Source organism: Galeopterus variegatus, unplaced genomic scaffold (genome assembly GCF_000696425.1).
Source record: "Galeopterus variegatus unplaced genomic scaffold, G_variegatus-3.0.2 Scaffold9512, whole genome shotgun sequence".
Taxonomy (NCBI): Eukaryota; Metazoa; Chordata; class Mammalia; order Dermoptera; family Cynocephalidae; genus Galeopterus; species Galeopterus variegatus.
In genome coordinates this window covers 50014-75488 of record NW_007735623.1, presented here as the reverse complement: position 1 = coordinate 75488, position 25475 = coordinate 50014, and the positions used below count along the sequence as shown (strand labels likewise).

Here is a 25475-nt window from a genome sequence, read left to right as displayed (position 1 = left end):
TGGGGGATGGTGGTTGCACAACTCTGTTAGTACACTAAAAACCACTGAGTTATCCGTTTTAAATAAGTGAACTGTGGGTATGTGAACTCTACTGCAGTAAAGCTGTTACGTTAAAAGAATCTTTCTCGCCCGCTTGTCCTTGTGATGCTCAGGGTACAATAGCAAACTCGCTGACCTGCGTGCAGCTTCATAAGAGAGCTGAGAAGATAGCTGTGATGCTGATGGAGAGGGGGCACCTGCAGGACGGAGACCACGTCGCACTCGTCTACCCACCAGGTAAATAGCTGGGCTCAGGGCGGTGTGGACTCCCGAGAGGCGGGGTGGGCTCCGGGCGAGGAGGCGCTCGCTGCACCTGCTAGTGCCTGGGTAGAACCGCAGCATTGCTGCCAAAAGTTTGCATTGTGTCCAGTTAGGTTCTGGCCAGGCTCATTTGTGTCCAGTTACCACCACTCACAGGGATGAGGCCATGTGTTGTGCTACTTTTAGAGGCTTTTGTAAATAAAGCAATATTTACAAAGGACTTTGTATCTACATTTGTTTCATTAGATATCTGAAGTAGTTCCTTACAGTAGTTAAATCTTTACTAAACTGGTAATCACCCAGTTGAGCAAATCCCTAGAGAAAGGACATAGGAATTAAACTTCTAGGCTGCTTTGGCATCTCATGCCTGGAAGAAGAACAGGCCAAATTTTCATTAGATATCTGAAGTAGTTCCTTACAGTAGTTAAATCTTTACTAAACTGGTAATCACGCAGTTGAGCAAATCCCTAGAGAAAGGACATAGGAATTAAACTTCTAGGCTGCTTTGGCATCTCATGCCTGGAAGAAGAACAGGCCAAACAAAAGTGATCGCCAAAGCTTCCCAAAATCCCAGGGACACAGGAGTCTGTTAAAGGTTTATTTGCTCGCTTAACTGTCTAACTTTTCCCAGACTGGTGTTTGTGCTGACAGGGACGGCGGCCGTTGAACAGTATGATTTGCTTCAAGAAGGAACTTCTGCTTTTCTCCTTGTGTAGGAATAGACCTCATTGCAGCATTTTATGGTTGCCTGTATGCAGGCTGTGTGCCAATAACTGTCCGTCCTCCCCATCCACAAAACATCGCAACGACACTGCCTACCGTCAAGATGATTGTGGAGGTAACGGAAACCTGGACTTGGGCACTCATCTGCCCCAGGTCTGAGTGTTGAGCTCGCAGGTCACAGACCCTGCAATCTTCCAGGGCAGTGCAGGCTGTGGGAGAGTGTGTGTGTGTCTGGAACCAAAGTACTAGTACAGAAAATGGTCCCTGCCTTCAGCAAACTTACGATCTACTCTGAAAGCAAAATTTACACTGTGCCTGGAAGTAGGGGCTACACTGCACAGAAACTGAAGGTGCCCTAGAGAAAGTAGCTCCCTAGAGAGGTGTCCCAACCACCACTGGGGCTTCCCACCAATCCCAGTGGAGCAAAGCATCCAAGTGAGGAAATCCCTTCATCAAGATTTAGAAATTTCCTGTTCCTTTTTGAAAGTATAGGTTTGTTTTAAATTTTTTTACACCTGGAGAAGTTTAAGAGGATTAGGATAAGTTTTTCCCCATGGGAGGAGGAACCATGAGGAGCAAAACATTCAGGGACAGAAAATGCCAATGTCCTGGGACCAGTTAGTTTCGATGCCCTTTCCTGAGTGGGATTGAATGCTGTGATACCACTCGGCGCCTGGGTGCAGGTCCAGGACCCTGAGCCCCTGTGCTGTGCCCTTGTACTTCTGGGGCCAGGTTCCGTGCTCCCTCGAGCCTCAGCAAACCCTGCAGGAAGCAGCAGGGTGGTGGTGATCTCATCTGCCAGCTACAGCGCCCTGGTTTTAATATGCGTAATGAGCACTAGGCATGTGCGTGATGAGTTCTCAGATTTTGTCATTTGTGGCTGGCGTTCATTCCCTCCTTGCTCTGTTCTCTGGCCCTCAGGTGAGCCGGTCTGCCTGTCTGATGACAACGCAGCTGATCTGTAAGTTGTTACGGTCAAGGGAGGCGGCGGCAGCGGTAGATGTCAGGACATGGCCCCTCATACTGGACACAGGTCAATACTTGAACTAGCCAGATAAGTTTGTTTGCTTGCATGGTTTTTAATTATGGGGATAGGCTAACAGCTTTGTTTTGCTCTCCAGATGATTTGCCAAAGAAGCGGCCTGCCCAGATCTACAAACCTTCTAACCCAGACACGCTCGCTTATCTTGATTTCAGTGTGTCCACAACTGGGATGCTCGCTGGCGTAAAGGTGAGAGGGGCCAGCAGGCCACATACAATTGATTGTCAGTCTGTGCTCTTATGTACAGCAGGGCTCTGACAGAATGTGGAAAGAGGTGTAGATGAGCATTTCGTTCATGCTGTAGAATGTGTGACCATTTCACTAGTTGACTAGGCTGATTGATTATTTCCAAATGCTTCGACAATTTTTTAATGTAAACACACAGTCTCACCAGCCCAAATTAGAATACTGCATGTGCTTTTCTTTCCTGCTGGCTCCAAATCCGAGTGCTCTTGTGGTGAGTCTCTGCACACTGCAGATTCTTGCTTTTTAAATTTGTGTTCCGTTACAACCTGCCAGATTGCTGCTCAGTGAAGCTGCGATGATTCTTTTTCTATTAAAGAATGGACCTACTAAGATGTCACCCAGAATTATAGCCCTCACAGCTCAGGTGATGTCCTTGCCAAGGTTCTACACAAAACTGAGCCATTAAATTCTCCGTGGCCTCAGCAGCCTTTGCCCTCTTACCTGTGCCTCTGGCCTGCCTGGTGAGTTTGTTTCACTCACCTCGTTTAGTTCTCACACTCCATCCATCAAACTAACACAATGTAAAATAAAATAATTTTTCAAAAGCTGTTTAAAAGAAAGGGAGAAATGTATTCAGACCAAGGTGAATTAATTTCAGTAGCACTGAAGTCAGCCAAAGCCAAACTGCACTGGAAGGCAGATCTGCCCAAGATAAGTCACAAAACATATCCCAGAATACAGATAGTTGACCTCATCCCTGATTTCTCCACATCGGTATGTCTCCTCTCAGTGTCTCTGTTAGAGTACATCATTAGTTTGTTTTGGGGGCTTTCAGAAAACTAATTCTTCATCCAAGGCTATCTTAATGAGAATTGGGAGTTTTTCTTATATTTTCTTGAAAAGCATTCCACCTTGGGCTCTTTGATTTATGATGTTGCCAGGGTCCAAGAGTGGAATGAGTTTAGAGAGTGAGCATTCAGCTTTCTTAGTTGCTTTTCTCTTAACCTGTTTCCATTCTTGTTGCAATGTTGAAGTCATCCTGGAGATACAGCATGCTCTGTAACCCCCCACCAGGGTAGTGGGAACACCCCCTGCCCCTCTCCCCATCTCTACACTCAATACACATTTCTCCAACACTCACGCAATGTTGAAGTCATCCTGGAGATACAGCATGCTCTGTAACCCCCCACCAGGGTAGTGGGAGCACCCCCTGCCCCTCTCCCCATCTCTACACTCAATACACATTTCTCCAACACTCACAGATCTTGCAGTTTATCAGCTTGTATCACTGATTTTCCCACCAGATTGAGCACCTGAGGGCAGGGCTGGGTCTTACTCTTTTATATTCCTGGCATCTAACACAGTGCCTGATCCATATTAAGCACTCAGTATATCAGTATGTGCCGGCTAAGCTGAAGAACTCAGTTTTCCAGCTGTAAGCAGTGCCTTGCACAGAGCAGCAGTTCAGCACAGGTTTGCTTGGTTGCTGATCTGGGTGTGCAGGTAACTTTGGTGGGTAAGATTTTACTAACCCTGATCCCGGGAGGCAGAAGAATGAAGGAATATTTTGCAAATCCAGCCTTCTTTCTCCTTTAAGAAAATGTTGTGGCATTAAAAAGTAAGCTAGAAAAATTGCTTACATTTTACATACTAGAGTAATTCTGCATTATCCTATATGAATCCAGTAAAATGTCCATGATGAAACCTCCTCTGGGGCGGAACTTCTAACAACATCTGACATTTTTCAGTGAGAGTCTCCCCCAGCCCCAGCTTCTCTCTCTTGGGAGTGAATGGGCCAGGCTTCCCTGGTTATCACGATGCTCCGTGCTGGGCCCCTTTACAGCTCACCTCTGGGCGACATGCACTTCAGATTAATGTGTTACATGCTGTAAACCATGAAGCTGGTCATTTTTTGTGCTGCTTTTCCTTCCCTTTCTCTTCTACGTTTGTTTGGCTAGAATGTGTCTATGAGAAAATGGATTTTATTAGATCTATTTCACAGTATTTTGAAATAATTCACACTACATACTGACCATAGTGGGACTAACACTGGGACGGGGAAAGGCAGGGGGTTCGTTCTTCACTGCAGTTTGGTGATGACAGGGAGGAGGCTGGATGTGGGCTTCTGCCTCCCAGCAGGTCGGCCAGATGATGGGAAGGGCTTTGGGCTCAGTGTGGGGGCTGGGGTTCTAAATCCTTCAGCAGTCTTTAACTTTTCTGAGTCTCCATTTCCTAATCATTAAGACAGGGATGACTCATCCAGCATGTGTTCCTGGTTGCCTGTTGTGTGGCAGGTGTCAGACCCTGGAGTTGTCACAGGAACAAGGCATGGTCTCTGCCCGCAAGGGGGCATGAACCAAGGCCCTGTGCCACCTACTTAACAGGCTATTGTAGGGATCACACGAGACCCCCAGAGCTATTAGGTCCTGGAGGACCAGGAAGTTTTCAGTGGGTTTTATTATCTAAATCCTTCAGCAGTCTTTAACTTTTCTGAGTCTCCATTTCCTAATCATTAAGACAGGGACGACTCATCCAGCATGTGTTCCTGGTTGCCTGTTGTGTGGCAGGTGTCAGACCCTGGAGTTGTCACAGGAACAAGGCATAGTCTCTGCCCGCAAGGGGGCATGAACCAAGGCCCTGTGCCACCTACTTAACAGGCTATGGTAGGGATCACACGAGACCCCCAGAGCTATTAGGTCCTGGAGGACCAGGAAGTTTTCAGTGGGTTTTATTACGCGTACACAGATGGATGTTTCTTGGCATTTGTTTTCAGATTATACATAAATGTTTACTGTATAAATTTAGAAAATATAAATAATACAAAGAAGAGAATGAAGCCATCAGTAATCATGCCACCTAATAAATGGTGGAACCAATAAATGTCCACTATGAGCAGTTTGGCCTATAGTCTTTCAGAGGTTATTTTCCAATGTAGCATACTGACTTTTTACTATTAACATTTTCAAACATATACAAGTGTGTAAAGTGTATATACTTTATATGCACTTTATATATAAATGTATAAAGTTTGCTATAATAAACATATACAAATTTATAAAGTATACACACTATGTATCTAAATGCATAAAATATGCTATAATAAACATACAAGTTTTTAAAGTATATACACTTCATATATAAATGTATAAAGTATCCTATAATAAAATAAACAGTGTATAAAGTATATACACTTTATATGCACTGTATATACAAATGTATAAAGTATCTAATAAACATATGCAAGTGTATATGTTTAAAGTATAAAGTACACTTTATATACAGATGTATAAAGTATGCTATAATAAACATATACAAGTTTATAAAGTATATACTTTATATACAAATATATAAAGTATGCTGTAATACATATAAATACACATTATTTATAAATGTGTAAAGTTTGCTATACTAAACACAAGTGCCCATTGTCCAGCTTTACATGTATCAATATTTTATCAATTTTGTTTCATCTATTTCTCTACTTTTCCCTTTTTTTATGGGATATTTTAAAGCAAACACAAATATCATATGATTTTACTTTACCTATTAATATGTATGCATACAGTTTTATATATAAATATACATTAATGTATTGATAAAACTGAGATGCTATAGTATGAAATTCATTTTAATTTTCTTTTTTCTTAATAGGTCATAGTGGACATTTTCTCATGTCTTTAAACACTCTTCTAGAACAATTATTTTTAATACATTCATAATATTTAATAGTATTGATTGGGTTAAAATCCAATCCTGTGTTTTTGGAAAACACTGACATTCTAACTAGGACAATTAAACTTTTCAAGAGAGCACATAGAACTGAATATATTAAATATTTAATGATTTTTGATTCCATCCAAAATGCAATAGTTGGGAGTAATTTTTTTTTCCTTGGGAAGTAGCTCAGAAGTGTGCCATTCCAACAGCTGGGCTGAAGCACCCCAGACCTATGGGCCCAGTGGGGCAAGGCGGCAGAGCCTGTTCTCAGCTTCCATCTCTGTAGGATGATGGTGTTTGATTTGTCAAGGTGTCCCCGTGCAGCCAAGGCCAGCGAATGGAAGAGTTTCTGCTTCTGCAGCCTTACCAAACCAAACAGCCCACAAAATCCACAGAGAAGGTGCTTGTTGAAGGGAAACTAGGTGCTTGATGTGAGTTACTGATAGTGGCTACTGAAGGGGTTGCCCAGGTAGGCTGTCCAGGTTGCAGGGAACCTTTATTTTAAGGAACGTCCTTCCTGCAGATTCATTCAGAAGTCACAAAATCATAGTATTCTGTTGCTTGCCCCTGCAACAATAAAAATAAATATATTACAGCTGTAAAAGTCTTCGTTTTCTGAAATTCTCTGTAGAGACAGATCCCAATGGACTTGCTTCCCAAAAAACTTGCGTCTTAGATGCACAATCACTAGTACAAAAGTTGGAAATAATAAAACCTTCCTTTCCCATGCGGTTCTGTGGGTCTGGGGCGAGGGTGAGGCAGGAGAGGCCCGGAGGGTATGCAAGGTGAAGGAGGCATCACTCTTGGGCCAGGCACAGAAGTGCCCACGCAGGGTGGGGAAGGTGGTGGTGGAAGAGCTGCCTGTTCAGCATGTCAGAGCACAAGTGGAAGGGAGAAAGCGTCCACATGGAGAGGCAGCTGTGTGGGGTGTGGAGCCAGGCCGGGCAGGGAAGTGCTGGGGGAGTCAGAGCTTGTTCCAGGGGGTGGGTGGTGGCAGAGGGAGGCTGGCTTCATACGGGAGATTGAAAGTAAGTATGTGTTTTAGCAATAGTGGAAGCCAGATTCCTCCATTTTGGCAAAGGGTGTTATAAATACAGAAAGAAAGTACAGTCAGCCCTGTGGTGCTGGATGGCAATTAGTGTATTATTGTGACTCATGCTTTTCAACAAATGCTGGTAGAGTTAGAAATGTGGGTGCATGTGTGTGCTGTATGAGGGAATGAACACATAGACGTACGCCCTAGCCCTGTCAGACCGCAGCGGCAAGGAGCACACCTCACATCCATATCTTGGCTGTTAAATACATTTTCCTCTAAAATGGACTAGGGCTCTCAAGAAATGGCTGATTTCAGGGCTGGGACAGGATATGTGCAAGATGACCCTGGAATGTCTTTTTAAACTACAAAGCAAGGAAATGCTCAAAGAATGATGAGGTCATGTCAAAAGCACAGAAGAGCCAATTTGAAGGGGTGCAAATGGCTGATTTCAGGGCTGGGACAGGATATGTGCAAGATGACCCTGGAATGTCTTTTTAAGCTACAAAGCAAGAAAATGCTCAAAGAATGATGAGGTCATGTCAAAAGCACAGAAGAGCCAATTTGAAGGGGTGCGCCCTGACCAAATTAGGGACAATTTGAGCATCAGAATAAAGATTACAACAGATTTTAACACTTTGGACAAAATAGGAAGTTATCCAACTATTCAGATGCAAATAGGTGAGAAAACTGAAAGCCTGAAGAACAAAGATATATGTAGTAGCCATCCCAAAATAGTTCTGAGGAGGAAGGAGAAACTTCTCAGAAGGGGGCCGACTCGCATGATGAAAGCAATCTCCTCCAGGGGTGCAGTGAAGTCCTGTATCACTAGGCGGACAGGTGAGAAAACAGCATCACATCCTCTGCATTTCCCCCAGAGATGCTTAATCAGGATCTAACCACGTCTAAACATCAGACACCCACACTGAAAGACATTCGACCACATGGCTGCCTGTAACCTTCCAAATCTTGGTGTCCTGAGAGTCAGGGAAATGTGGAGAAGCTGCTGTCCTGGGCAGAAGGACGCTGAGAGAGCACAGCTCAAATGCCCCGTGCAAGTCTGAGCTGGATCCTTTTGCCATAAAAGGTGCATTTGTGACAACTGGCAAAACATGAATAGGGTCTGAGCTTAGATGGAAGAAATGTATCAGTTTTCTAATTTTGATGGCTCAGTTGGTTTGTGGAGGAAAATAACTTGTTTGTTGGAAACACCCCCTGAAGTACCTGGGGTTGATGGAGCATCGGGCTAGTGACTCACTGTCAAATAATTCAAGGGGAAAAGGTTTTTTTTAACTGAGTCTGTAAATTTTCTGTAACTTTGTGATTGTTTGAAAGTAAAAAACAAATACAAATAGTTTTTTGTATATCTTCATCCTAAAGCTCTTTCAATCATAAAATAGGTTGTTTATCTGAGAATCATTGATATGATGGAGTTGATTCAAAATATTTTTAAGACCATACATGTCTTTAAAGAGTATGTCCATATGCATGGATTAGAAGATTCAGTATTATGAAGATGGCAGGTCTCCCCAAGTTGGTCTATAGATTCAGTGTAATCCCGATCAAAATCTTAGCACACTTCTTTGCAGAAATAGACAACATGATCCTCAAAGGAATATAAGGGACCCACAATAGCCAACACAATTTTGAAATAGAATAACAAAGAAAATTCAGACTTCCATTTCCTTACATCAGAAATTACTGCAAAGCTACGATAACCAAGTCAATGTGGTACTGGCACAGAGATAGACTGATAAATGAAACAGTACTGAGTGTCCAGATATAAACCCTTAGATTTAAAGTCAGTGCTTTTTTTTATAACAAAGGTACCAAAACAATCCAATGGTGAAGATAGTCTTTTCAACAAATGATGCTTAGAAAATTGGACATTCACATGCAAAAATATTAAAATTTTTATATTACATAAATTAATACAAGTGGATCATAGATCTTAATGTAAGTGTGAAAATTATAAAAATTTAATAACAGTAGTAAATCTTCATAATCTTGGGTTAGGCAGAGTTTTTAGACCTGACACCAGTGGCACAATGCACGAAAGAAATATTGATAAATTGAACTTCAACAGAAGTTCAAACTTTTGTATGTCAAAAGACACAATTAAGAAAGTGAAAAGACGGGCCAGAATCTGGGGGGGAAATTTGTAAATTATTTACCTGGTAAAGTACTTATAACCAGATATATAATGAACTCTTAAAATTCAAAAATAGTTAAAATTCAAAAATTTAAAAGCAACTTACACTACAAAGCAACAGTATCTAAGAATTTGGAAAAATTGGAATTCTTATGCATTGTTGTTGGGAATGTAAAATGGGGAAACCACAGTTTGGCATGATCTGTAACACTAAACATAAATCTACCATATGGCCCAGCAATTCCACTCCTAGGCATCCACCCAAGAGAAAGGAAAGCCTGCATCTGCACAAAGACTTGATGTAAATATTCCCAGGAGCCTTAGTCAAAACAATAAAAGGGAGTCCAAATGTCCACCAGTGGGTGAATGGATAAACAATGTTTATCATATCTCTACAGTGGAGTACAGTGCTAAGCAAAAGAAGCCAGACTCAAAAGACCAAATATTACATGATCGTATTATGTGAAATATCCAGAAAAGGCAAATCTGCAGAGACAGAAAGTAGAATAGTGATTGGCTTGGGCAAGGGTTAGTATTATGGTGAGAATTGTATGGCTCTGCAAATTTACTGAAAATCATTTAATTCTATGCTTAAACTGGGCAAATTTTAAGGCATGCAAAGTAAACCTAAATGAAACTGAAAGTGTTTTAGAAACAAAGAAAGCGTGCCATTGCCTGACTGCAGCACGCACAGATCGAAGGGCTGCATACAGCAAGCCACCAGGGGAGGCTCAGCCTGTGGGACCCACTGGTGACCTGGGTCTCCCTGCTGAGTTCCCAGGCTGTGGTTGCTTTTAGCTGATCGTGTGTTTCGTCTGGTTGATAATCTGGAATTGCTGAATTACTGCTGTGCACATTTGTATTAGGTACTAAAATGTCTCTTTAATTACTTTGTTCTTTTTGGAGTTAAGATCTAAAGTATAACAGCTCAGGTTCTAAAAATTCTCTGAAAATACTTTCCTCAGAATAAGCAACCTGCTATTAAGTAGGTTTGTCCATAGGAGTATATCTGTGCCAAAAAATCAGTGTTGGCCAGTGAGTGCAGCAGTGAATGAACATTTGCTTGACTGGGAAAAGGCAAGAAGGTTCATGAGCCGAGTTTTCTGTCTGTCTTCTAGTATCAGGGTTTACTAATTTTTCCTCATGTTGACTTCCTATTCATGAGATGAGGAGGAGGCGAACCTGTATTTAATTCTCACAAGTATGCTCGAAATGCTCCAGCCTCAAGTTCACCTGTGGATCCAGCCCTGTTCGTGTGCTAACAGTTCCGATCAAGCAAATTGTTAATCCTGATGTGAATTCTTGAGAAAGCTATGGGTGGGCTGTTTTGATTTAATTTTCTTCATGTTGGATCTCCTTATGAGAGTGTTTATGAAGCAAAATGCTGGGAACAATGTGGAAATGACAGATTGTCATAATTAAGAGGAAAATCCTCACAAGGTTTCCACCTGTGTTTTGATTCCCTAATGTCATAGCATGTTTGGTACGTGGCACAGAACATGTAGAATCCTTAGTGTGAAGAGAAGCTGTTTAATTTTCGTCTGCAATAAAAAGCATACAAGGAAATCTAATTAAGGTGGTATTATAACCCTGATTTATGAAGGGTTGAATAACATTTAGTGTTAACAGAAACACTTTGTTCCATCACTTCTCAGAGTGGTAAGACACGTAAGGTTTCCTAGTGAATGATTAGGATTTATGAGATGCATAATTTGCAGGCTTGTTAGATCTTAAGCTATTACCTGGTGTATGACCCCATTTTTGGCCCTGAGATTATCCTTTTAATATCCACTCAGTACAGGTAAATATCTGTTATTTTTATTTCTTTCTGCTTAGTGCTGTCTTGAGGCTTCTAATTAGAGTTGACATATTAGCTAATAAGAAAGGATCTAATTCAGAGTCACACCTAGATGGAGTTTATAGGCTGATTCTGGAGTGGTGTGTTGTAACAGAAAGCAAGACTGGAAATAGTGGTTACAGTAGCAAAACAAAACAGCACCAACTTTCAGCAAAGTCAGTACAGGTGGGACTGTCCTTCCCCTCGTCAGTGTTGTGAGAGTGACTACCCCTCCAGGAAAAGGACTGGGACAAGACCCATCCACACAGGGTTTTAGCGGGAGGTGGGAGAGTGTTGTGTCTGTCTGAGCTCTGATAGGCCCCCAAAATAAGACTGTAGGTCTCCAGAAAAGGGGCGTAGGACCTCTCTGTGTGTGTGAGCAGAGGGGCACTGGCCCCTTCCTCACTGGAGCTAAGGAGATGTTTGGTTTGGTTTCAGACCCCACATGTATAATTCTTGGAAGGTTGTCTTGAGAATAATATGGTATGCCCCAGAAGTGAGAAAACAAACACACGTGCTAGAAAGCTCATCTCCTGCTGGCTTCCTAAACTAGATAGGAACTCTGACTTTAAAGACTCACAGTTCTATATAAAAGAACATCTGGATCAAAGCTTATTTCACAGACTGCAAAGCCTAGGCTAAATTTGTACAGAAATTTTGTTTGATAGAATGTTACTTGTATTAAGTAGTGTTTGAACAAGGTGTAAGTCTGTTTCGTTATACAGATGGACTTGTAATGTCATTTGATCTCCATTGGATAACCTTAATATAAAGTGATCTTTAACAACCTAAATTAATTTCCCAAGGACACATCTTAGTGAAAACTGACAGAATTTGAGTGTTAAAATTATCAAAAGGGGATCTTGTTGATTTGATATATTGACTGTAAAAATAAGTTGTTTCCATAGGGAATACAAATCAAAAGTACACGATACCAGTGTACACCCAGTGCACCAGTAGGAATCCAAAACATGGAAAATAGCAAGTGTGGCAAAGATTTGGAGCAATCAGAGTCCTTGTACATTGCTAATGGGATGTAAAATAGTGCAGCCTCTGTAGCAAACAGTTTATTGATTCCTCAAAAAGTTACACACAAAATTACCATAAGATCCAGCAGTTCTTTTCTTAGGCATATACCCAAAAGAATTGAAAACAGGTGCTGTGACTGGTACACCAGGGTGGATTGCGGCATTATTCACAGTAACCAAAAGGTGGAAACCAAGAAAGTGTCCATCAGTGCATGAATAGATGAACAAAATGTGGTACATATATACAATTACATATTATCCAGCCATAAAATGGAGAAAATTCTGACAGGTGCTACACTGTGGATGAACCTCAGAAACGTCATGCTAAGTGAAATAAGCCAGACAGAAAAAGACAAATACTGCATGATTCCTCTTGTATGAAGTACGTGCAAGGACAAATTCATTGAGATGGGGGGAGTAGGTTAGAGGATGCCAGGAGCTGGGGGCAGGGAGGGATGGGGAATTATTGCTTCATGGGTGGAGTTTCAGCTGGGGGCAATGGAAAAGCTTTGGAAATAAGTGGTGAGGCTGCACATTGATGTGAGTTTAATGCCACTGAAGTGTACACTTACGAATGGTTAAAATGGAAAATTTTACGTTGTATATATTTACCACAATAAAATTTTAAAAATTAAGACAGAAATAGCCAATTTACAGCATAATAATTATTCGAGGACTGATATTCTCCCTCATGTCCCTAACCTCCTGGTTTTCAAATGATTGCTTTGTAAAGGCCACAGAAAAGGTCAGTGTTTGCTATATTTTCTTTAGACAAAAATAAATAAAACTTTGGAACAGAGGAATAAAGAAAGAAATGGAAACTTGCCAAAAAATGTCCTTTATCACATTCCCTCAATGATAGTGTTCCCTACTAAGGGTTCTGTTTGAAGAAGATTTTATGGATCAACTTAATTTCCTTGCATTTCTTTAACCAGCTAGATTCTCTTATAAACAAATTTGAAATTATTTTGTTTTATTGAAACGTAATTGATTGTACTTGTCTGTGGGATATAGAGTCACATATCAATACCTGTGTGTAATATGTGATGCTCAAATCAGGATAATTAGTATATTCAATATTATACAATGTTATCATTTTTTGTGGCCCTTTACAAATTTTTAAATGAGATTGAACCACATTAAAGAATTAGTGTTTAGTATTATAGTTAATGAGGCCCGATATGCTATTTCATCTGTGAAATTTTCTGTAGCTGGAAAATCCTTTTTATTTAAATCTTGGAAGGTAATTTATCTAGGATATTTTATTATAATGTATGACACCTATTAATGTTGATACACAGTAGTGAACAAAAAACAATTAAAACCATTAAAAATGTAGTTTTGGCAAATATTTCATTGTTTTAAATCCACATTTACTCCATCAATTGATGGTGAATTAAAATATGTAATCACTTTTCCTTATTTCTCAAATGTGCCATCTGATATAAAGGTATGATTAAAGAATGGTTATGTTTTCCTTAATTGTTCTGTTTGGTGATTTTTTTGGATCACTTTTAAAATACAAACTTAAAAAGATGCTTTTACTCTGGATGTCACTTTTCTAGGCCAGGGGTAGGCATACGTTTTTTTAAATGGCTGTTTAGTAAATACTTTAGGCTCTGTGGTCTCTGTCCCCACCACTCAGCTCAAAGCTTCTGGGAACAATATTTAAACAAATGAGCAGTGGCTTTGTTCCAACAAAACTTTGTTTACAAAAACAGACAGCATCTGTGGTCTGCCAACTCCTGTTCTGAATTTCCAGATGTTTTTACCAAAATTTGATCCTGATCCCTGTGTTTTGTACTATGAAAGAGGGCCCAGCTTGTTAATGTAGTGGCATTGAGAGAAAGCCAAGTGTCACAGCTTTTATACGTTTTAAATACGTGCTCAAGTGGTAACAACTCTGCATTATAATTCCTGTAGTACATATGTGCTTTTCAGAATGCTCTCGTAAACATGATTTCATTTTACAGAGTTGGTTTTACTGTCCCCATCTTACCAATGACAAAATAGGCTGTTCATGTCCCAGTCCTTGCTGAGTGCCTCCCTGATGGCCCCTCTGTTTCCGCAGTGTGTATTCTGGGCACCAATCCGTTCTGATCCCACCGTCTGAGCTGGAAACCAACCCTGCCTTGTGGCTTCTTGCTGTGAGTCAGTATAAAGTCCGGGACACCTTTTGCTCCTACTCAGTGATGGAGCTTTGCACCAAGGGGCTGGGCTCACAAACGGAATCCCTCAAGGTAAGCCACTGTGTTCCCCTCCCAGAGCCTCCAGAGTCCCCAGGGACCTCATGTTCTAAGAACATGCATTCGTAGATTTGGTGAAGTAAAAACAGTCCTTCAAAAAAGCCAGGGTATCATCTACTGTCACCTGAAGCTTACAAATTGTTTTCATGTGAAAACATTTTATAACATGAATATTTTCCCACTGCCGCAAGTAGTAATAAGCCAGAGTGAAATATTTTATTTCACTTTTATTCCACTAGGTCTACTTGAAAAATTCTAAATCTGCTTTTTTATTTGTTTGCTGACTTGAGTTCTTTGGTGCAATTTACTTTATCTGATATCGTTTAAGTAGATGGGTTTGAATTTAGCCACTCATTTTTGTTTTCCTGGACCCCAGGGGGAGCGCCGCCGCACTTCCCAAGCGGCGCACTATCCAGTGCGCCACCGGGCCGGCCCATGTGAAAACATTTTATAACATGAATATTTTCCCACTGCCGCAAGTAGTAATAAGCCAGAGTGAAATATTTTATTTCACTTTTATTCCACTGGGCCTACTTGAAAAATCCTAAATCTGCTTTTTTATTTGTTTGCTGACTTGAGTTCTTTGGTGCAATTTACTTTATCTGATATCGTTTAAGTAGGTGGGTTTGAATTTAGCCACTCATTTTTGTTTTCCTGGACCCCAGATCTGGACCCTAACCAAAATTCATTTCATAATTAAGCAAACAGTGCTGTGTTTTTTTGGTTTTTTAATATAATTGCCATTATGTAAGAATTATAGTTTTTCTCTTCATTTAAACCATGGACATTTTGATAGACATGTTTTCGTGGTAAGTTAAGGAGTCCTTAATTCCAAGTCACTAGGAGGGAATAATCATATGACCTGTTTCGATCATATTCCTACCTGCTGTTCACTGTTTGTATGTCCAGATGTGTGCATGTCTTTGTGCACATAGAGATCATGTTTGTGTTTGTGTGTACACACACACACTGTCTGTACCCAAATATGCTTAAGCAGTGCACTTGTCACTCCTGCATTTCATTTTCCCACTCAGGACTAATGCATTAAGCTTGAACAGGAAAATAGAATGCAAGATAGCATTGATATTAAGCTATATAAATAAATGCAATTATTTGAAGTTACATATTTATATGGGAAAAAATATAAAACATAATTATTACTTATGTCCACCTGTATCACATTATAAAATTATAGAGTACAATTTCATGATCTTTTCCTGTTGGTGCATATGTAAGTAACCAAAATGAAATTATAATAACATAATTGAGTGATTACTAAGCACTTTACATATTCCTTTAGTCCTTACACAGCTCTCTGAAATAGGAATCATTGTCTCCATTTTAAAGACGAGGAAACTTAAGTTACAGGAAAATTGAGCAACCTTCCCAAGTTTTTACACTGAATAAACTTGGAGCCAGATTTGAATCTCCGGCTCCCGACACTGTCGCATATTCCCTGGCACCTTGCCTGTCAAACATATACACATGCAAATGTGTCATTTCTATGACCTAGGTTTCAGTTTTTCCTATGTAACTATGTGAATATACAATCATATCTAATACTAAATTTTAATGTCAAAGTTATCTTGAATCGTGTTCCCTCACTCAGGACCCTTGTCAGTCATCTCTGTGCTGAGACCACCTTAAAGAACACTTGCAGGGCTGAATGGTTTGGGTTTATAGTTACCTCCTACCAGCTCTGGTTCTACTCCCAGACACCCTGGTTCACTGCTCACCTTCACATTCAAACGCACTGCTTGCTCCTGACCTCATTCCCTCCAGCTCGGCCCAGGAACTGCCGGTTATTCCCAGTTGTGCTCAACCCACTGAATTCTTCCACGACTTCTGCAGTTTTGCTCAGCTGACTGAATTTGGTGCAGAAACTGAGACGCGCTTGATGATAAGAGTTTCTCTGTGACCTTTTAAGTCTCAGAACATAAAGGGAGAGCTGTCTTTATGAATTTGTCCAAAAATTCTAGTTTTGCGTCCCTTTATTTAAAGCAGCAGGTCTTCTCATTTCTCTCTGGTGTGCGTGCTTGTGCAGCTGTGCTTGTGAGGAAGAGTTTCCTTCCTCGGACCCTGCCCTCAATCGTTTGTCCAGGAAGTTGCTTTTCCCCAGCCTTTCTCTTCATCACGGTTCGTGCTGTGGCTTCTTGCTGTTGTCTAAAGTATGTTTGTAATGGCTTGCTTGATAATTTGAATATCCAAGTGCATTTTTTTTTTATACCGACATTCTGGAAGAGTTTAACTAATGATGTGGACATGGGTAGCCCTGGAAATGAACAGCTGTGTTGAGTTTTCCGTAGTTTACGTGGGATTCTGCATGAAAGAATCTGCAGGCTACACAGAGCTGAGCACGTTGGAGGCTGACTTTGTGTCGCTATTGTTGTTTCTAGGCACGAGGACTGGACCTGTCCCGGGTGAGGACCTGTGTGGTTGTGGCAGAAGAGAGGCCTCGAATAGCTCTCACACAGTCCTTCTCAAAATTATTTAAAGACCTGGGCCTCCACCCACGGGCTGTTAGCACCTCATTTGGCTGTAGAGTGAACCTGGCAATTTGCTTGCAGGTGAGTTTCACTAATATCAGTAAGTGTTTGAGTGGAAAGAGTAACTTTAAAGGACAGGTCTACAGCACAGACTTGCTCGATGTATTTGCCTTGGCTGACACTTAGCTGCATCTGGAAGACTATCTTTTAATCAAATGCATGTGATTGGTGCACACTTATTTCTTTATTTAAAAAATTATAGTCTGCATTTGTATCCATTATTCATGACTAAGATTCATAGCTCTTATTCCACCTGGGGCATTTTAACTTTTGTAACAGAAGTAGCAGTTTGCCCAGACCTCTGCTGTCAGACTTTGTAAAGATTGGATACTAGACAAATGTTTCACTGTGGCAAAAAATCCTGTCTCTTGAAGTACTTAGTCTTGTGTACATTGAAATTCTTCCCGAAGAAATGATCTTTGCATCAAGCAGGTTTGGGGATTTGCTGCTGTAATGCCAATAGGGAAATAGCAAAGCTGCATTTCTATGAAAAAGGTATAATTGATAGACTTGCATTAACCATAGCTAAAAATACTTCTTTTTATTCATTTGTCCACTCTGACCATCTTCACTATTTCTTTTCCTTTCTTGAACTCTTAACATAAAACACACCAATCCGTAGAGATCATTGTGCAGATTAGGACTGCCAAAGGAAGGAACAGGAAAGCTGTGGGAATGCCCTCCCCAAGGGCTCCTCCTATGACTGTACTCAGAGCCAGCCCAGGGCAGGGTTGCAGAGTTTGTTCCTCAGACACACGGAAGGAGTAAAAAAGTTCACTCCCAGCAGGTGCTGGTAAGGTGAACAGTGGGCATGCATCACCTCCACATCCTTCTCTGCCACCCTCGGTCCTTCCACTTACAATCCCAAAGATGGTTGCTTAAGGCTATGTATGGGTGAGCCTCAGAAGGCTTCTTCTTGCCTGTTTTAGGTGCTTGGACTTAGCCACGATGTCAGAGGAAGGAGCCTCCCCTCTTCCACATGACCAGTCTGGGGAGATCACTTCAGAAAAAACAGCTACAAATAGCTTTTTAAAATTTTTCGTATGGCTGTGTCTTGCTTCTATCTTCCTTCTCTTTGAATAAGCTCCATTTTAAAAAAAAAATTATAAACTACCAAATTCCTCTCAAGAGTTAGTTAAACCTTGTCCTCTGAAATTAGTTACCTTTTCTAAGGTAATCTGAAGAATTAGACTTATCTTGTCAAACTAGTTCCTTAAATATTGAAGTTTTCTCTCCCCATTCACCTTTGTCTGCTCCTCATAAATGTTCTAGCCACCTATTCTATTAGGAGAAATGGGAAATGCAGAAATCCACTTCTTAAGTAAATGCAGCTATGGCATGGTGTCCCACGTGTCTCTCCTCCTACAAGTGGCAGGGACTTCCCAGTCAGAAACAAATCAGGAATTCATGAGAAATAGGCACTTGGCCACAGTGGTATTTACTCTTCTGTTTTTTCCTCCTAAAGTGTTGTAGGGCTGGTAAAGGCAGAAGAGCAGAGAATAGATTCCATATTAATCTACTAACGCCTAGCACTTGTCCACTCGAGCAGGAGAGAAGGTTCTACAATACTATATTGCACAAAATTCAAATTTTGTAGATATGGGAATAGAATACATATATTTATTTACCTCTTTATTTACTTTTTCATTTATTTCCCTCTATATAGATTCAAAATGTTTTACGATAGTTTACAGCGTAGGACTACATTAAGCAGAAGATAAAATGCAATAAAAATAAACACAAACATGGAGGTGAAAGAAGAGTAAGGATGAGAGAGTGACACAGAGTCCGGAATGGAGTTAGCTGTAGGTTCTGGCCATGGTACAGCGTAGGACTACATTAAGCAGAAGATAAAATGCAATAAAAATAAACACAAACATGGAGATGAAAGAAGAGTAAGGATGAGAGAGTGACACAGAGTCCGGAATGGAGTTAGCTGTAGGTTCTGGCCATGAGGTGCCTGAAATGTGAGCTCCGTCAGTGCTGTATCCTCAGCACCTAGAATGCTGTCTGGCACTTGGTGGATAGTTAGTACGTATGTTGAGTAAATGAAGTTCTATATTCTTAATAAGAAATCATAATACATTCTTTTACAGAAAACAGCTCCATCAGTACAACAACTAAATCAAAAGTTCACATTGCTGGTCATTGGTCGTGGTGCTATTTTGCAATCTTGGCAGCATCTGTAAGCATTTTTGTACATTTTCAGGTTTTTTCTACTTGTTTGTTTTATTTTCAACTCATTTTCAGCCAGTTTTTCCTTTTCTGAATGGTTAATAGTAGGAAATAGTTGGCAATATCAAAGCGTCTGATAGTAGAGATAAATTAACTAATTAAGGTACATCATGCAGGGGAATGCCATTCACAGCCCCTTTCCAGAACCTCTCGTGCCAGTATGCTTCAGAATTAAGTTTCCTGGCTTTTTGAAAGCACATTTCTTAGTGCAGCACATTTGCCACGTAAATGTCACATCCCAGAAGGCTGTGAGCAGCACCCCATAATCACATACATCGATGTTTTTTGCAGCTCAGGTGATAGATCCATACTTCAAGTAGCCTAATGTCAGCTTAGGTCAAATTTGCTATGAATAAATTCATGACAAAGTCTGTGCCCATGTCAAACATTTCTCAGTCAGTGAGATGGACAGTAAACATATAAGTAGTTTTTTTATGGAGTGAATAAAATATTCTTGGTAAAAATAAGCAGTAGGAGGATAAAGAGTGACTTGGGAACGGGGAGCAGTTCAGGTGAGAGTGGCGGAGGAAGGCCTCTCTCATAGGTCACATTTCGGCAGTGCCATGAGCAGGGAAGTGACAGAACTGTGCAGGAATTCAGGCAGAGGCGGCCATAAGTGCAAAAGCCTTGAGTCAGGGCTGGTCATTGGAAACATTTGTTTTCTGTTAAGTTTTGCAAAATTGAAAACATATGTTACCAAACAAGCAGAGCAGGTGCAGCCCAAGGTCTGGGGACAGAAATCCTGCCTCTCCCGTTCTCCATCATAGTAAATGCCTAACAGAGACATGTTGAACATGCTAACTGAAACTGAATTCTTAAGAATGTTCAGATAAACAGGGAAAATAACCTGACATGTCTGTGTACATTTTGTAGAAATTGAATCTTTCTGTTTTTACAAAGACTATTTATTTTAGGGGGGAAAAAAACAGAAAATATAGATTAGCTGATAAATAGTAACACCCAAAAATCCATCTACCCAGAGATAATCATCATTAATCACTTGATATAAAAAATCAAAAACACAAAAAGCTAAAATATCTCCTGAATCCAACCTCATAAACCCTTGTTTAAGGCATTGAAGAATTTCCAGATTTCCCTTTGGAGCACCAGAATTACCAACACATGTGAAATCAGTAAGTGGAAATACTCGTTTTTAGTTGATTCATTGTTTTCTCTGCCATCCTTGCATGGGGCCTTCAGTGTGAGTTCTGTAGAGGACAGGCCTGTTAGAACAAGGGAAGGGATTTTATTTCCACGAGATAGGTGGTCAGTTTAGCAGAAACATTGTCCAAACAAGAAATGGAGCCTCAGCCATGTGTCGCAGGGCTTCAAGTGTGCTCTTTTACGACAGTGTTTTATAGGTCCACGGAATCACTCTCTGAAGAGCTCCCTGGTCTTGTGGTGCTGAGTTACACAGCTTGTGGGTTCTGGCCCCTGCAGAACTGGAAGGCATCAGCAGTGCTGATGTGCAGCACTGAATCCTCAAGGCGGGGCCCATGCAGTTTGCCAAGTCTGACTTGACACTGTGACAGGCACTTTTAAAAACATATCTGATAGAGGAAATTGTGCAGGTGTGCAGAGATGCATTAGGGTTTTGTTTTTACTTTGCAAAAATAGTCTTCATTGATGGCAGTCTGGTCCTCTCACCGCCCAGCCTCAAGTGCCTCTCCCTCCCCTTTGTGCAGTTTTATACTAAGCTGCTTTCTCCGTCGTGTAGTCTTTCATACTCTGGTTCCTAACACCTTGACTCACTATCCTGTGCCTGAAATGGACTCCCCACCACCTTCACGTAGCAAAACCTGCTCTCCCTCCAGGGCCTTCTGTGGGGTCTTTCCTGATTCCTCCGGCTACGGTACTCTCCTTCCTCTGAACTCCGTGGCACCTTGTCCCTTCTGCTTACTCCACACCCTCTGCCACATGTAACAGTTATGTTTTTCAGCATCTCTGTCCCTTCGACTCTGTAAGTAACCATACTAGAGAACACAGTTTTACAAGACAGTCTCCCTCACGTCTCACACAGTTCTCACGCATTCATGCATTCACTTTTTCAGTGAATTTCATGAAAGTACTGAAACTTGATTCCTTTAACTGCCAATTTTGTGCATTTAAATATGATTCACATCAGAGAAATTAAACGTATACTTATTCATTTAGGATCTAGTTTCCTATGTAAAAAGTATAGGGCACTACTGAGTTTTCTCTGAAATAAACCCATGGTGGGAATCTCCACCAAGTAGAAGCCTTTATCATCATTTATAACTCTTCCTTGCAAATGAAAATCAAGGGTTTACTGCTCTTCAGGCTTCAAACAGCATTTTCATCTCAAACAGGAAGCCAGGGGCCTGCGCCTTAAAGGAAAAAAACAAAAACATTCACATTCAAAGAAAAGAAACAGAAAACATCAATACATTCTTCAATAAATGCACTGGATCATTTGATTCAGACAGCATCTAGTTAGATCCCCCCACGCTCATCAAGGACAAAGTTTATTTTATTTTAAGATGAGATAAGTTAGGCCCAGAGAAGTTAAGTGAACTTTCCTAATCAGCTTTAATATAAAAAGTTAGATCCCCCCACGCTCATCAAGGACAAAGTTTATTTTATTTTAAGATGAGATAAGTTAAGGCCCAGAGAAGTTAAGTGAACTTTCCTAATCAGCTTTAATATAAAATTCTTTTTTTTTAATTATTTTTATTTTGTCGATATACAATGTAGTTGATTATTATGTCCCATCACCGAAACCTCCCTCCCTTCTCCCTCTCCCCCCTCCCACCCAAGTGTGTCCCCTCCATTTGCTTGTTGTAAGAACTTCAAAAAAAAAAATTGTGGTAGTTATATCTTCCTCTCCCCCCCCCCGTTTGTTGTTGTTGTTGTTGTTGTTTGTTTGTTTTTTTTGTGTGTGTGAGAGTGTGTGTGTGTGTGTGTGTATGTATGTGTGTGAATTGATTCATTCACCTTTAGCTCCCTCCAATAAGTGAGAACATGTGGTACTTCTTTTCCTCTGCCTGACTCGTTTCACTTAATATTATTCTTTCAAGGTCCATCCATGTTGTTGCAAATGGCCGTATTTCATTCGTTTTTATAGCTGAGTAGTATTCCATTGTGTAGATATACCACATTTTCCGTATCCACTCATCCGATGATGGACATTTGGGCTGAATATATCCAAAGGAATGGAAATCATCAAGTCGAAGGTATACCTGTTCCCCAATGTTCATTGCAGCACTCTTCACAATAGCCAAGAGCTGGAATCAGCCTAAAATTCTTAGTACTACTAAAAATGTCACTTGTTTAATAACCTCTGTTTGAAATTACTCTTCAAAATGTAAGCTGGAAGGTCTCTGGTTGCATTAGATTTAGAAATGTAGTTCATTGTAACAGAAGAATTAGCATCCTCCTTCCAGCAGAGGAAGGGAGCTAAAGAAATGAGGTCTATTTTCCAAAAGAAACCTCAGCTGTTTCTTTGTTAGGAACAAACTTAAACAGAAACTTTGGTCTTTATCATATAGAAAAATAACGATTAATTTATCTGAAAGAAAAGTTTTATTATAAATAGCTTTCTGGAGTTAAATCAGTAGTAATAGAGTCAACCTTAAATCTTAAAACTCACACAATGAAGGAGAAATACAGCCACTCTGTGGTAGAATTGGAGTCACTGATTGTTGAAAAGGAAAAAAGTAGAAGGCTCAGTGTGATATAAACCTTAAGTAACTCTGAGAATAAAATAAATAGTTACAATAAGTCTTTCATTAATTTGAGCTCTCAGTTCACTTCCTCCCCTGCGCTGTTTTTAGATGAGGAAAGCGGTGATAAAGTGGTGCTGTCGGGGCTTTTGTGAGTTCCCGGCAATTAGTCACATTCAGCTGTAACTTTTACATCCTCTCCAGCTGATCTGTGTTGTCTCAGATGATGATAACTAGTATCTGAGATCATGGAGACTGTATTCTCATTACCCCGTGTATCAGTCAGCACTCTAATCTGTAAGGTACAGAAAACTCCTTTGGCAATGTAAATAAAAAGGAATTTACTAAAATGTCCTTGAGTGGCTCTCAGAATCACCGAGGAGCAAGAGGGCCAGTTTTAGGACCAAGCACCCAGGACAGCTTGTGCCACAGCCGTGTTCTCATGAACACACCATTCTTTTAAATCTGCACCCCAACATGGTTCCTGCGCATGAGCCTTCCCCACTCGCACAGCTCCTGCACCTTGATCATGTTCAGACACCTTCATGCCGAGGTGAGAGCTCACCTGCTTCTTGGCACCATGAGTATGTGTGGCAGCCTCACCCCAGCTTCCAGCATCTGGGATTTTAGTTCCTACAGAGGGACAGGGGCTTCATGTCCACCCAGGACTCAAAAAGTATGGAAGCTTCCCAAATATAGAAGGAGGGTTCAGATACTTGGTGACCAAAAAGGAGGGACAGGCAGCTACTCCAGCCCATCACCTGGCTGCCCAGCAACACACAGTCTTTGTCCCATCTTACATATCCCCCAACCCGAGAAACTACCAAGATGCAGCTTTCACCCTGGCCATCACCAGTGCACTCACCCTCTGTCCAGAAGAGAAGCCGGTGAGGCTTCAGAGTCACTGTGATCGGTTCCGAGTCCAGCATTTTCTAGGTGATGGCTATTCCTTCTCCATTTCCATCATCAATATTCTGTAGCCTATAGACAGAATTGTAAGATTCACCACTCTGAACAGACTGTGTGACAGGGAGAGACAAAGAGAGGGACAAGAAGAGGAACGTCCCACATTCATCTATCAGTGTTTTGGGAGTCTCTTGTGTGCTGGGCACTGGGGTTATTGCATTGAACGGGTAATCAGTGCCGGATCCGCCGGGTGCTAACTCTGTCTTTCCTCTGTGGTTTGGGAAATGTGGGGTAACCATGGGAAGAGTTCAGGGGCCAGTAGACTTGAGGAGGCATCCAGTCGATGTAACTGCACAGCCTCAGGTGTCCGCTCTGGCTCTTGTCTCACTCTTGGCACGATGTTCTTTATCACACTTGTAGAAGGTCCCTGGGCGCTGGTCTGTGCCCAGAACCAAGAAGTAAGGATCTGAGGTTGCTTGTCATGTGTGTCTCCAGTTCAGCCGCACCGCAGAGAAAGCCACTCTGCTTCGTGATCTGACTGCCTTCCTCCTGTTCTGGGGCTCAACAGTCCCCTGAACTAAAGCCTTCAAAGGGTACTTTTTTAAAGGGTCAGAGAGGAAGGAGTTTGGACTGCTGTCCACGTGGCCCAGCTCTGCTGATGTAGCACACAGCGGAAATGGACAGTATGTAAATGAAACAGCACGGCTGTGTTCCAGCAGCACTTTGCAAAAACAGGCTGTCGTGGCTGGTCTCACGAACATGGTTTGATTAACCAGCTGCCGTTAGGTGGCAGGAACTGCCAGATTCCAGCCCAGCAAAGAGCTGGATTTTGACTGCCTTCAGCCCCTACCAAACCAAGTAATCCACTTCAGAATCCCCCTATGTCTCTGATAATCTTTACCTGTAACAGCTCCCCGGTAACAATATCTAAATCAGTCAAGGTTCTTAATACAAACCACAGACGAGCTATTTGATTTTAGCAAAAATAAATTTATTGAAAAGGATGTCGGACTTCCATTTTTGGTTGGGATGTGGAAGTCACAAGTGACTGTTGATCCAACCCTAACATTTGGAACAATCTGGTTAATACACAAACTCATAATTTCTAAGATCCAGTCAGAGGGCTGAAGATTCAAAGAAATCTAAACAAATTAAAAATGTTTTAGGAGGATAGAGACCCATATTTGGTTTCATCCCTGGCAGAGGAGCAGGAGGGAGAATTGACCATAGAAAGGGTAAAGCAAACCCAGCCAAGCTTTTTTGAAAAACACGAATGTCAGTACCTAGTGCGGCAGATGGACGGGGCTCCCCAGGAGCCAGCCTCAGAGCCGGGCTGCATCCTCCACCTGGCCTTTCTGTGGGCTCTGCCTGCTGCAGAGGCCACATGCCAAAGGCTGGAGCAGGCAGGAAAGCTTACATAGCCCTTCTGGGGTTCTCTAGGCCCTTGGCATCTGAGGAGGCCCCAGAAGTGAAGCCACTTCAACAAGTAAAGGGCCATGGCCTCCAAGGGCCACAGGAAGAGCACAGCAGCTGTAGCACACCAAAGACGGAGGCAGGGTGGGGGCTGAGCGCATATCTCCAAGGCCCCCAGGCCTTTGCCAGTGCAGTACATTTGACTTCCAAAGGCTGAGGACAGAGGAAGCTGGGATGAGACTGGGGAGAAGAGAGAACCACCTAAAAAGCCAGCAGCCAAGTCAGAAAGCAGAAATCTTCCGCAGTTTGGAAAGCCAGCCTCTGGGCTGTGGAGCATGAAGACAGATGCAGAGGTGTGGAGAACCTACACTGAACTCAATCTGGGCAGCCAAGCCCAGACCAAGCTCAATTTTTGAGTACAGGTTTAC

At 41.5% G+C, this 25475-nt stretch overlaps 1 protein-coding gene across 1 annotated transcript in view; it reads left to right on the top strand.

Annotated features, from left to right (window-relative positions):
- Positions 1-117: 117 nt before the first annotated feature.
- LOC103609347 (disco-interacting protein 2 homolog C-like) overlaps positions 118-25475 on the top strand; it is a gene marked incomplete at its 5' end in the record, with an annotated part of 62574 nt that continues 37216 nt past the window's right edge. The window contains 7 exons of the mRNA XM_008593672.1: positions 118-276; positions 1017-1138; positions 1945-2056; positions 2145-2254; positions 3616-3686; positions 14090-14258; positions 16661-16831. Coding sequence (XP_008591894.1) covers positions 118-276; positions 1017-1138; positions 1945-2056; positions 2145-2254; positions 3616-3686; positions 14090-14258; positions 16661-16831 — 914 coding nt within the window. The remainder of the gene's footprint in view (positions 277-1016; positions 1139-1944; positions 2057-2144; positions 2255-3615; positions 3687-14089; positions 14259-16660; positions 16832-25475) is intronic.